Raw genomic sequence first — 12861 nt, forward strand, 5'->3', positions numbered from 1 at the left:
CGGTGATGCTTGTGCCTTGAATGCCCACGAAGTGGCCATTGCTCTCATTGAGTGTGCCGTAAAATTCAACGGCGGCAATATTGGAAATCAAAGCTGAACCAGGATTTGTATTAGCTTGGGAAAAGGAACTGGGTAAAGAATACTCTGCACTAGAATGGACACAAATGAGGAGTAATGCCAGCTCCTCCTCGATATCGACAAATATATTGGAAAATGCATATAAGATAATGTACAGGTGGTACTATACGCCACAAAAATTGAACGAATGCTACCCAGGAACGTCTGACAAGTGCTGGAGAGGGTGTGGGGAGGTGGGTACAATGCTTCATATCTGGTGGAAGTGTAAGAAAAGAAAGTGGTTCTGGGGTAGGATAGTGGAGCAGATTTTTAATATAGCCAAGATTAGAATCCCAAAAGACCCGTGTATTTTATTGCTAAACAGAGAGGGGTCAAAGGGCATAGAATTAGGAAATCTCTATTAATACATATGCTGAATGCAGCAAGATGTACTATAGCTGTCAACTGGAAAAAACTGGAGGTGCTCACTATAGGACAATGGGAGTCGAGAGTATGGGAGGTTGAGGATGGAACAACTCTCATATGTAACAACTGACAAGGTTAAAATGTGAGTTTCTCTGGCGGCCATGGTTAGAGTTCACTGGTAGCAGAATTTTATAAGATGTGAGAGAGGAATTATCTGCCAAAATGAGAATACAGGGATAAATGGGTTTACTAAATATGGAGTTGACTTGTTCTCAGATTTTATTTTTGTTTTATTTTTGTATTGTGATTGTATTTATTGTTTAACAATCTATGAGTAATATAATTTGTATGTTGTATTGTAAGGTTTGCTTTTGTAGTGTATTATATTGTGTTGTATGTTCACTGTTATAAAAATGTTGACACTAAAGAATGAGAAAAAAAAAAAATTCAATGGTGGATTTTGTCCTTTGTTTTTGTACGATTTTTTGATACATGGTACAATCCATTTGGATATAGTTGCTTTGGACGCTGCTTGCCCCATTCCTGGTCCTTCTGGAAAGATAAACAGCCTGACATTCTTATATCTTGCACCTTATCGATATAGGTTTTAAAGCACCTTACTACGGTCAAGATTATGCAATCTTTCTTCCTTCTTACTACCCGGATTTGGGTAAAATGAGGGAATTGCAATCTCTTGGTTTATATGAAATTGAGAAACTACTTTCGGTAAGAAAGGGTATACTGGTCGCATCACTGCTTTATCTTGGTGGATGACCAGAAACGTTTTTTTACAAGACCAGGCTTGTAATTCTCCCCCTCTCCTTGCTGATGTAATAGCTATAAGGAATGCAACCTTCCATGATAACTTCAAGGGTATTTGATCTATAGGTCCGAACGGCTGCATTGTGAGAAAATACAGTACTAGTGATAGGTCTTATGCTCACACTATTCTTGATTTGTGGCTTTAACCTCTTGCAAAAAATCAAATAACGAGCTTTTCAGTTGCTAGATTCTTCCCTAACAGTGCTGATAATGCAGCCACTTGTACCTTAATGAACTGAGGCAGAGTCCTCTATCAAACCCTTCTTGTAGGAATTCTACTATTGTCGCAGTATTTGTAGAACAAAAACTTCTGTTTTTGCCCAATACACCAGTCTCTGAAGCATAACCAAATTTGGTAGTATACCGTTGAGGTAGATATCTTTCTTGCTTCCAAGAGGGATTATATTGTTCTATTCAAACATCCCTTTTTTCTTAAGACCTTCCACTCAATCACCAAGCCGCCAAAGCCAATTGTTTGGTCTCTGGGTGATATACTGGCCCTTGTTGATGAGTTCCCGGACATTTGGTAGATGCCACGGTGTGTCTATTGCCATGTTTATGAGATGATCAAACCATGGTCTCCTCGGCCAATATGGTACCACCAGTATCACCTCTGCTTGATCGCTCCTGATCTTTCTCACTATCTTTGAAATGAGAGGAATTGGAGGGAACAGATATGCCAGTTTGAACTGCCACTTGAAACTGAGGGCATCTGAGTGCCTTGCACTGGGATGAAAGTGCCTTGCACTGGGATGAAAGTGCCTTGCACTGGGATGAAAGTGCCTTGCACTGGGATGAAAGTGCCTTGCACAATAATTCTCCACCTTTCTGTTTTGGCGAGTACGGAAAGTGATGAGCTAAACAAAAGCGCATCTGTCCGGTGCTCCAAAAACATTATTTGAGAGGTGTGTCACTGGAAACATAATAATATATAGTCCAAATAAAGTCTTAACTTATCTGTAGTTTGAGAGATGTAAACCACGGAGAATGTAGATATAAAAAGTATGTATAGCAATGTCTCTGTAGAGATGATCCTAGTATGGCATAAACTGACAACTGGCTGATCACGTTCAGCACAATGATGTTGTAGTGGATTACTCACAGACCAGCGACTCCGGCGGCTTTAGGGGATCTCCACCTCCGCATTGACGTGTGTCTCCTCACAGGGGGACCAAAGGGGAAAACCCTGCGATGTTAGCAGGAGAAACAAGCACCAAGTGGCCGTCCTCCAGGAAGAAATGTGTAGCTTCTGGTCGCACAGGTGAATCTGCCGCAGATTCCTCGAATACCAAGCGAGGGTGCATGTGGTCCCACAGTGAGTATATAATCTCCAGCTGTATGGGTAGTCCAGCAGCAGGTCTCCCAAGCGTCGGGGTAGGTACACGCACAGTCCCAAGCAGCCGTCCTGCAGGGAAAGACACACGATTCCCTGCCACAGACAGGACGCTGCGGAGCTCCCAAACGGCAAGCGAGTGCACACGGAGACCCATGACGAACAGCAAACCGCTCACCAGCCGCAGTCCCTCCACTGAATCAACAGCTCCACACCACAAGTGTCGGAGAAAAAGAGTTGAAGTAAATGTATATAGACCGGATAGATAATGTTTCCAGATGGGCGTGCTTCCAGGTAGATAAACAGCAGAAAGGGATTCAAATCAGGAACTGGAGCACAGCCTAACCAATGTAACGTGGGACACGGAGTATATTTCAAAGATTTATTAAAAGAACATGAGAACAAGGTCCTGACAAGCACTCTGACATGTTTCGCGCACAAGGCGCTTTATCAAAGACTGCACAAAGCTTCTTGGCTTCTAATGCTTATTTTTCACATGCTGCATAGCATTTACTTTTTTTGGCAGCCGTCTTCTTTTGATGCAGGGACTCTACCGCCCCCTTAGAAATTCCTTCTTCCGGTTGTATAACCATAGCACCAAGGTGAAAAAAATATTTATTTCCGTTCCATAATATCAACTCTAATTTTCTTCCTCTCTCTACTAAACTAAGGACTCGCCTAATTTTTTAAGTGGCCCTTTACTTCCTCCAGCTTCCATACTTCATTTGCCGCCACGTTGCCATGGAGACACGTCTGAAACAAGGTAAGTTTCCTTGTTGAGAGGCCTCGCGCGATCCCCGGCATTAAATGCAACGGCCCGCCCAGACAAAACTCCCGCCCCCCAGTTTGCGCACCGCTGCTCTAAGTAGTAGTAGAGCGAATAGGGCAGACCTTATGCTATGAAAAAATGGCAGCGATCCTTAATGACTTCCTAGAGAGAGTTTTGTGGCATTTTGAGAACCTTGGTTATATGCGATGAGCAACAGGGATAGATATGAGACTCTGTACTATATAGGAAATATGTAAAGAAAAAAAAAGTGTACAACAGCCAAGTTAATGCCTAATGTGATATACCATGTGTGATGAAAGTAAAGCTACTTGTGCATCCACCCTACCTCCCCCATACCGTTCCCTTTTATTATTTCTGTACTCATCTAAACCCCCATACTGACCGGTCTTATTTTTTGTACTCCGCAACTGTGAACATAAAAAAATTGGTTAAAAAAAATAAAAGTGAATAGTCCATCACACACACACACACACACACACACACACACACACACACACACACACACACACACACACACACACACACATCCCCCCGCGAGACCCCCTCACCCCTGTGCACAATCCTTTCTTTCGTACTCTCCTCGGATGTCTGAACACTCACTCGGAGAACTCGCCGCAGATCCAGGCTGCTGCGTAGAGCACCTCGCAGATGCCGTTGCGTTGGGTGTTGCTAGCCAGCAGGTGGGCGTTGTCCAGAAGCGTGGCCATCTGAGAGACAGCAAACTTTCGGATGGCTTTTACGCGGATGGCCACGTCCAGCATCTGAGCTGCTATCAGGTGCCCGTGCCGAGTCCCTTCCAGGCGGGTGAGCTCCACCAAGATGCTAATGTACCTGTGAACCGAAGCAAGGAGATGGGAAGATATACAGTGGGCTGAATCTGCCTAACAGCCATAACCTGTACCAGTAATACTACAGCAAAACAGCAGCATCTTGGTAAGAATAAAGGGGTATCTTCCAGCTGCTACAATTATATTGGGGAAGTTTTGGTATAACTTGGAAAATAATTGACATAAAAATTAACAGCTACACAATCTTGAGCAAGAACAATTCAGAAAGTCTGGTTCCTGGTCTTTAAAAAAAAATAAAAAAAAAAAAATAGATAAATGAATACACTCGTTTTTTTCCACACACATCAGACAGTGTGCACAGCGCTGCACGTAGAGTTTTGCAGGCGCAATGAGTTCCTACACAGTGTAGGATAAATAGACTTCCAAGGGCATAGGGAGAGCCGACACTGGGATATGGGACAGGTTCACACACTTCAAAGGCAGTGACATTACCACTCAGCTACCCCTATTCTTACACACAAAAACATGGTGTAATATAGACATTCTCCCACGTGTGTGTGTATATCTTATGTATGTATGTATGTATGTATGTATGTATGTATGTGTGTGTGTGTGTGTATGTATGTGTGTGTGTGTGTGTGTGTATATATGTGTATACATAGTAACATCGCCGGAAGAAGAGATCAGTGTATCTCGAAAGCTCGCACAAATAAAAGCATTTCGTTAGCCACAGAACGGTATCATCTATTTATTTTTTGATTATTGAAGCTCGGCTAACACGGTACTGATACCTCTACACATATACATATATATATATATATATATATATATATATATATATATATATATATATATATATATGTATATGTGTGTGTGTGTGTGTGTGTGTGTGTGTGTGTGTGTGTGTGTATATATATATATATATATTCTAATACATACATTATATCTTTACAAGATGGAATATTATAAGAAGCCTTTGAATTTTGTATCTGAATATTCCAACTTCGCTAAAACTTGCTGGTTATCTTTACTTGAATAAAACAATGATGCCGTTATTTGCTCATTAAATATTTGACGTTCTGTATTAGGCTGCTAAAAAATAAACAGCACTGCCTTTGAAGGGGGTGAACCCGGCTTGAACCCTGGTGCCAGCTACTTGCGACCTTGGGGCATGTCACATTGCTCCCCTATGCCATCAATTAGATCACAAGCTCTTGGGCAAAGGGAATAATTGGGCCTGCAAACTTCACTCTGTTCCGAGCTAGCCATGTATAAGAAGGTACTGATGATAGGAGACTCATGTCACTGACCACTCAAAGTTGGTGATGTACTGGTAATTAGACTGGCTGCAGATGTCGATGATTTTTGTCAGCAGTTCGTCCCTGTACGCTGTCCCCTCCGCTTTGTCCACGTGGATCATGAGCTTCTTCACAATCTCCATCAGGTTCTTCTTAGACACCTGTGTGTGGGGTTATCGGAAACGGTTAATCCCAGCAGGGGAGGGGGGAGAGGAGTGGCAGTGTAAACTTATGAAACTCATTGCTGAGGAGGGTGATGGTGCAGGGTAAGGGCTTGCAGAATTGGGGTGCAGCCCTGGGAGAGGTCTTAGAGGCATGAATGAGAGGAAGTAATGAGAGGAGGAGAGGTCACGAGTAATCTGCAGGCCTTTCCAATCCACTACTGGATGATGCCTCCTTTATGACCGAGATAGATAGAGATACACAGACACACGTGCAAGTATATGGAAAGCCCTGGTTGTGGGCAGTGTTGCAGATGTACAGAAGGGTGTCCTGTCCATACCATCCCATACAGAAGATCCAGAGCTCGCAGTCTGATGGACTCGTCCTTATCATCCAGACACTGCAGGATTAGGTCCTTGTGGGACTGCACGGACTTGGGGTGAGTCTTGAGGATCTTCGACATGGCCAGCAAGCCCAGGTACTTCACTGCAGAGAGAGGCAGCAAGACACTGAGTGACAGGCAGAGATCAGCGCGCTCAGCAGCACCATCCAGCATTGGTTGGTGTGCGCTATATCTAATTATCTGCTACCCGTTTGCTTTGCATGCTGATGTCTTGCCCTGTATGTTAAAAAGTACAATCCTGTGTAGCTGGTCAAAAAAATAACCTTAATCTGATAGACTTCTTTAAACTAACCTAACCGTGCTAAAAGCAAAGATTTGCTTACTTTTGTGTCTATAGGGATTAATGACAAATTACATTTATTCAGGGCCACTAAATGGGGAAGTGTTTATCAATAAAGAGTTTTCTTTACCCTGTTCTCATCAGATAGCAAATAAAGATGAGGGGGTAAGAGTGAGGGTTTGCCCGAGCAAGCTCTTTTTTAACACAGTGATACCAGACTCAAAGAAACAGCCACAGGAAGTCAAACGTCTCCCAAGACTCAGCTCACCATGTTTACAAAGAAACTTTAACAAATGATTTATAGTGACTTATAGGTGCCAGATCAAATCACTCAGATGTGAGCCCTCAAACACATCAATGCCATTCACACACTTTGGTCCGAGAAGGTATTGTCGTTTTAACAGGTTTCTATAGTGACACAGAAGGCACACAGTTCAACCACTGGAGTGATCTTAAGTATGAAGTATGAAGACTGGATGTTGGTAGAGGATTGTTTATGCGAGTAATAATTTCACTTACGGTTCTGGTCAGAATCTTCTATAAGAATCCGTAACTTCTGCACGCAAAGCTGCACAGAGAAAGGGGAAGGGACAGATTAACTCTTTCGCTGCCTGACCACATTGCGGTTTCATCAGGTACCCTTACAATTGGTCCTAAATGGAGGACTGAAAAGCCCAGAGAGAGATCAGGTACCTGAATACTGGCGCTGTGATTGGGCATTCCAGAGGACAGGGATATCAAAACTGTTGGCAAAAAACAAAGACAACATTGCAAGTGTCAGGACACACTGGCTAATTAAAATGCGTTATTGCATGTGCATAAATCTCTTCCCTGTCAGGGGTGCTTGCAACGCAAAGGGGTTAAAGTTGAAACAATGCTGTTTTAACAGTTATTATGTAGGATGTAGCAATTGAGGACTGAAGGGCAACAGGGTCAGTGTTTAATGAAATAAAATTTGAAATGATTTGAGAGGTTGGGTTAGGTGGAGAATCCGGGTATGACGTGTGAATGCATTTGAGTGGTCTTTCTGCTCTGCATGGTATGAGCAGATTCTTACCTGCTATGACCGTGTTCACACATTCGTATAGAAGGGACATTGCAGAGGTGCTAAAAAGGGGACAAAGAGGGAATTAAAAACTGGTAAACGCAAAAGGGAAAAAAGTGTTAGGGAGAGGTGGTGAGGGAGGGGAGAGACCGGAGGGCAGAGAAGAAATTGAGGTCAATAAAGGGGGGAGTGGAGAAAAGGTGGCAGCAGATGGGGGTTGAGAAAAGGGGAAAGTGAAAGAAAATGAAACGAACAGAGTGAGACAATAAGATATTGGTCCCTTTTAAATTAGCTGTGTAGCCATCTGCTTGTCAAGGAAGATTTTAGCCCCATTTAAATTTTCTGGTCTAACACGTTCAAGGAGAAAATAAAGTCACAGTATATGGAACAAAAGCAGCAAGGAGAGAACATGCAGAGGTACACAAAGAAATACATAGAGACATGCAGTGATTGAGACACAGGGCTCTGTTGGCATTTGTGCCTACAGTAACACACACACTGTACCTGTGTATCAGATTGGTGAGAGGTTCTATCAGCTTCTTACCCAGTCTGGGCTCCAGTGGAGTAAGTGCACCAAACTACAGCCAAGAAGGGACAAAGGAAGAAATATCTAAATCAATGATACTTTAAAAAGGATACATGGATAGGTGAGTATGTATATAAAGAGATGTATTGAAGAGCTCTTCCAACATACAATGTATATTATATACGTGCAAACAGTAATAGACAATGAACTTGTGAAGAGTGTTGAAAGTGAAACAGAAAAACCGTGGGAGGCGAAAGTCTAATTTATCCCTATTCCAAGTAGCTGCTTCAATCTGATCCCACACTAGGTCCTTGAAAGAGACAAACTGTTATTATGGTAGACTGAAGTGTTGACACCTATTATCTAAAGCCCTCTCCCGCCTTAAACCTTTCTCACTGACTGCGCCACACCTCTGGAATGCCCTTCCCCTCGATACCCGACTAGCACCCTCTCTATCCACCTATAAGACCCATCTTAAGTCAGGGGTGCACAAACTGGGTGGCGCGCCCCCCCTGACTGCGGGGGGTGAGGGGTTTACAGAGGCCCCACGCGATTCCCAAAGGCACTTAAATTAAGTGCCGGGGAGGCGGCGAAGGCCCCTGTAAACTTCACTTACCTTGGCTCCAGCGACTTAGATGCATCACCAAGGCAAAGCGGCATCAAATGCCGCAAAGTCATATGACGTCCCGTTGCCATGACAACGTGACGTCATGACATCGGTGCTGGAGCCGAGGTAAGGGGGGCGCGGAGAGTGGGGAACTGCCGGCAGGGGGGCGCAGGGAAAAAAAGTTTGCGCTCCCCTGCCTTAAGACACTTGCTTAAAGAAGCATGAGAAGCACCGTGGCTAATATTATACACGTTATAGAAAGCTTGGCCCCCTGCAGAATGCCCTCCTACTGTCTCTGTACGTTCTTCCTACCAATTAGATTGTACGCTCTACAGAGCAGGAACTCCTCTTCCACAATGTTGCACTCATGTCTGAAGCACTTATTCCCATGATCTGTTATTTGTATTTGTTATTTATATGATTGTCATGTGTATTACTGCTGCCAAGCGCTATGTACATTAATGGCACTATATAAAGACATACATACATACAACGGTTGGTAAAAATGGGTGCAAGAATGTCAAACGTAGCAGTGGAATAAAATAGGTTACACAGAAAAAATATTGTGTTTTTAAACGTCAAAAAGAGTGTGGGACATGGAGCATTGATACAATATGGATGCTTCTGCTCTTGGAAGTGTGGGATGTCTTTAAAAAAACAATGAAATAAATTGAAGCATAGTGAAGTACTGTTAAAATGTTTACTCCCCTATCCCCCTTACTTTGTATTTTTATCGTTTCTTTTTTCTTTCTGATAGTGATGCTAAATATGATTGACATTGGTAATTTCGAAGAAACAATGGATATATGATTTGTTCCTGTCTTGTTTTGAAAACCAATAAAAATCTAAGTTATATATATATATATAAAAAAAATAGAGAGCCACTTAATAAATATATATTAAATTCAGTACTCAATGGGTTAAAATGTTTTAAGTTGTTTTTCCCATAACGGATTTTATGGGCAGTTTGAAACCAGGACATTTATTAGTGATAAGATTTCTTTCCTGGTTTTCCATACATTGTATTTCACTGATGCTATACACTATAAGCTATAACTTATATTCTGACAGGTGTGACCCTGTCTTTAGCTGTCTAACTATATCTATTTTTTCAAGACATTTCCTAGGATTTCTGTCTCTCTCATTCTGCTTTACATCCTCAGATATATCTTTCTTCCTAGCTCCGATATATATTTTTCTTAGCTCTTTATCTTTGAGAAATCAGTATGCTTAGTTAGCAAAAAGCAAGTTAGCCAAGACAAGTGATTTATATATCTATCTCATTGTCTCAAAAGTATAAAGAATCATTGCGAGCATACCATAATCACTACCTTCAGATACTTTAACTGAGCAGAAGTATCTAGTATGCTGTATCTTTGCAGAAGCTGATTGAAGAAATAATAAAGACTGCTGATTTGAACTGGAAACCTAATTCCTGAGTATTACATCGCAGATTTTTCTAACAACTTACAATTTGGCATATAAAATAGGCATGTTTGGGACAAAAAGTGAATCCCTGCGCTTCTCCCATAGGGATAGCAATCAATGGGGAATATATATATATATATATATATATATATATATATATATATATATATGGTGTAAATACCTATAAGAAAAAAGGAGACTTTTGGTATACATCCTTTGATCAAATAATGCCAAGCCTGCTAACTACGTCAAGGTAAGTCTCTTTAGCAGGTCCCTACGCTAAATGCATACTAGTGTTATGTGAAATAAGCCCAGAAGGGGTTAAAATATCAAAGCATATAAAGCTTGTAACTTACCTTGACGTGGTTAGCAGGCTTGGCATTATTTGATCAAAGGATGTATATCAAAAGTCTCCTTTTTTCTTATAGGTATTTACACCATACATATATACATATATATATATATATATATATATATATATATATATATATATATATATATATATATATATATATATATTCCCCATTGATTGCTATCCCTATGGGAGAAGCGCAGGGATTCACTTTCTGTTTTGCACATTTGTATGGCCATTTCCTTCACTAGCTGCATGCTCTTTACATGGAGAAGCGCAGTGATTACTGTATATTTGTTTTACAATGTTTGGGACAAAACCCAGCATTGGAAGCAGCAGAGTCGTGGTGTAGCAACAGGATGCCGAAATCCAGGTAGAGAACTGATCGTAGTGTCCATGACGTCTCGCCCCTCAGTCTTCTCCTTCCTTGTTTCCCCGTCTCAACCCGATGACATAAGGGACGACACGGCTACTGGGAGGTGTTACAGTTTATCAGACTTTCACAGCTGTACTTAGCTGCCTTGGCTAAGGGAGCAATATCTGCCAAGTACAGGGTATATGCTGTGAACATTGAATCTGCTCTAGCATCTCACAGTAGCCGCGTCGTCCCTGATGTTTCCCTGTCTCCCTGTCTCAACCCGATGACATCAGGGACGACGCGGCTACTGTGAGGTGCTAGAGCAGATTCAATGTTCACAGCACATACCCTGTACTTGGCAGACATTGCTCCCTTAGCCAAGGCGGCTAAGTACAGCTGTGAAAGTCTGATAAGCTGTAACACCTCCCAGTAGCCGTGTCGTCCCTGATGTCATCGGGTTGAGACAGGGAAACAAGGACGGAGAAGACGGAGGGACGAGACGCCGTGGACACTACGTTTGGTTCTCTACCCGGATTTCGGCATCCTGTTGCTACGCTACGACTCCCTGTTGCTTCCAATGCTGGGAATTTGTCCCAAACATGCCTATTTTATCTGCCACATTTTAGGGGCTCTCTATATTTTGTGCAGTAAACATTTTAACAGTACTTCACTATGCTTCGATTTGTTTCATTTTTTACATATCCAACTACTCAAACACCAGATGCTTCCATACTGTATTCATCGATGCTCCATGTTCCACTCTTTTTGAAGTATAAGCACAAAAAATTTTTTCAGCAAAATCTGTTTTATTGCACCGCTACATTTCATATTATGGCAACATTTGTATCTACCCAAGTTAGTGCTTTAGTACACACACACAGCTAATAACAACTATTTCATATAGTGCTTTTCTCCTAATGGCGCATAGCACATAGGATTTTTGCACATAGGATTTTTACACACAGTCTCTGCCCAGATGAGCTTACAATGTTTGTCTCTGGTGCCTGAGGCACAGCAAGATAAATTGATTTGCCCAAGGTCCCAAGGAGCCGACATGGGATTTCAATTAGGTTCTCCTGCTTTAAACTGAATGTCATTGTTTTCAGAGTCCGTGCCTTTTACTCACTGACTGAATTATGGTAAAATGGTCATTCAGTTGACAAAAACCATACAGGCTTCAAAATAATCCAAGTGTATGACCCAACATCAAGTCATGCAGACAATGGAGTGGAAAACTTCTACCATGAAATCAATCAACTACATAATAAAGGAAACTGTCCCCTCACAATCTTTATGGGAGATCTCAAGGCAAAGATTGGTGCCATGAGAAAGACAACGCATCAGTTGGTAAGTAGGGTTACAGTAACAAATTAACATGGTGACAGATTGGTTTAATTTGCAAAATGTGAAAACTTCTACATCATGAATTCATTATTCAAGAATAATTCCAATAGAAAATGGACATGGAATGGACCCAATGGAATCAAGAATGAATATTATAGCTTACAACAAACATGCGATTGAAGACTGCACAGTCCTTAATCGTTTTGACATAAGGAGTGATCACTGATTGGTTCGCTGCAAATTACATATGAATACAAAGATGGAAAAAAGAAAAACTGATTAAAAATGACAAACAATCAACATCAATAACCTCAAGAAGAGCAGCAGAGAATTTCAACTAGAGCAGGAAAATCACTTCAGCTTGCTAGAAATGCATGGGGGGGACAAACAATTATGTAGAACTTAAGGTTGTAGTTGAAAGCGCAGAAAAAAAAAACTGGAGGCATCGCTAACAAATAACAGGATAAGAAAATATGCAAGGATTGAAGATGCAAAGTTATGCAAAATAAGCAAACATAACTGCAGGTGTAAGAACATGTAGCGGTGATACGATGAAGACTGTTGACGATAACAGAAGCTTAAAGACAAAGCAAAGACTTATGGTTGGCAAGAAACAAATCATTGCACTCAAACAAGACGACTGATCAACAATAAAAGTCTGTGCACTTAAAGAGTTGAAGACTTGAACATGAAGTTGTACGCAAACACAGATAACAGGGCATAATCCAGCAGAGAACGAGCAAGGACACAACCCACCCATGGCAGAAGTGGCAAAACCAATAAAATCCATGCATTTCTCCGGGCAAGTTGGAATTACAACTGAAATCTTTAAAGAAGTTGGG

At 41.6% G+C, this 12861-nt stretch overlaps 1 protein-coding gene across 1 annotated transcript in view; it reads right to left on the reverse strand.

Moving 5' to 3' along the window:
* AP3D1 (adaptor related protein complex 3 subunit delta 1) overlaps positions 1-12861 on the reverse strand; it is a 60282-nt gene that overhangs the window by 26450 nt on the left and 20971 nt on the right. The window contains exons 8-14 of the mRNA XM_075611565.1: positions 7909-7982; positions 7417-7466; positions 7053-7102; positions 6879-6927; positions 6017-6162; positions 5527-5675; positions 4029-4259 (exon numbers count right to left, since the gene is read on the reverse strand). Of these exons, the coding sequence (XP_075467680.1) occupies positions 4029-4259; positions 5527-5675; positions 6017-6162; positions 6879-6927; positions 7053-7102; positions 7417-7466; positions 7909-7982 (749 nt within the window). The remainder of the gene's footprint in view (positions 1-4028; positions 4260-5526; positions 5676-6016; positions 6163-6878; positions 6928-7052; positions 7103-7416; positions 7467-7908; positions 7983-12861) is intronic.

This window comes from Ascaphus truei, chromosome 8, assembly GCF_040206685.1.
Source record: "Ascaphus truei isolate aAscTru1 chromosome 8, aAscTru1.hap1, whole genome shotgun sequence".
In the NCBI taxonomy this organism is placed as follows: domain Eukaryota; kingdom Metazoa; phylum Chordata; class Amphibia; order Anura; family Ascaphidae; genus Ascaphus; species Ascaphus truei.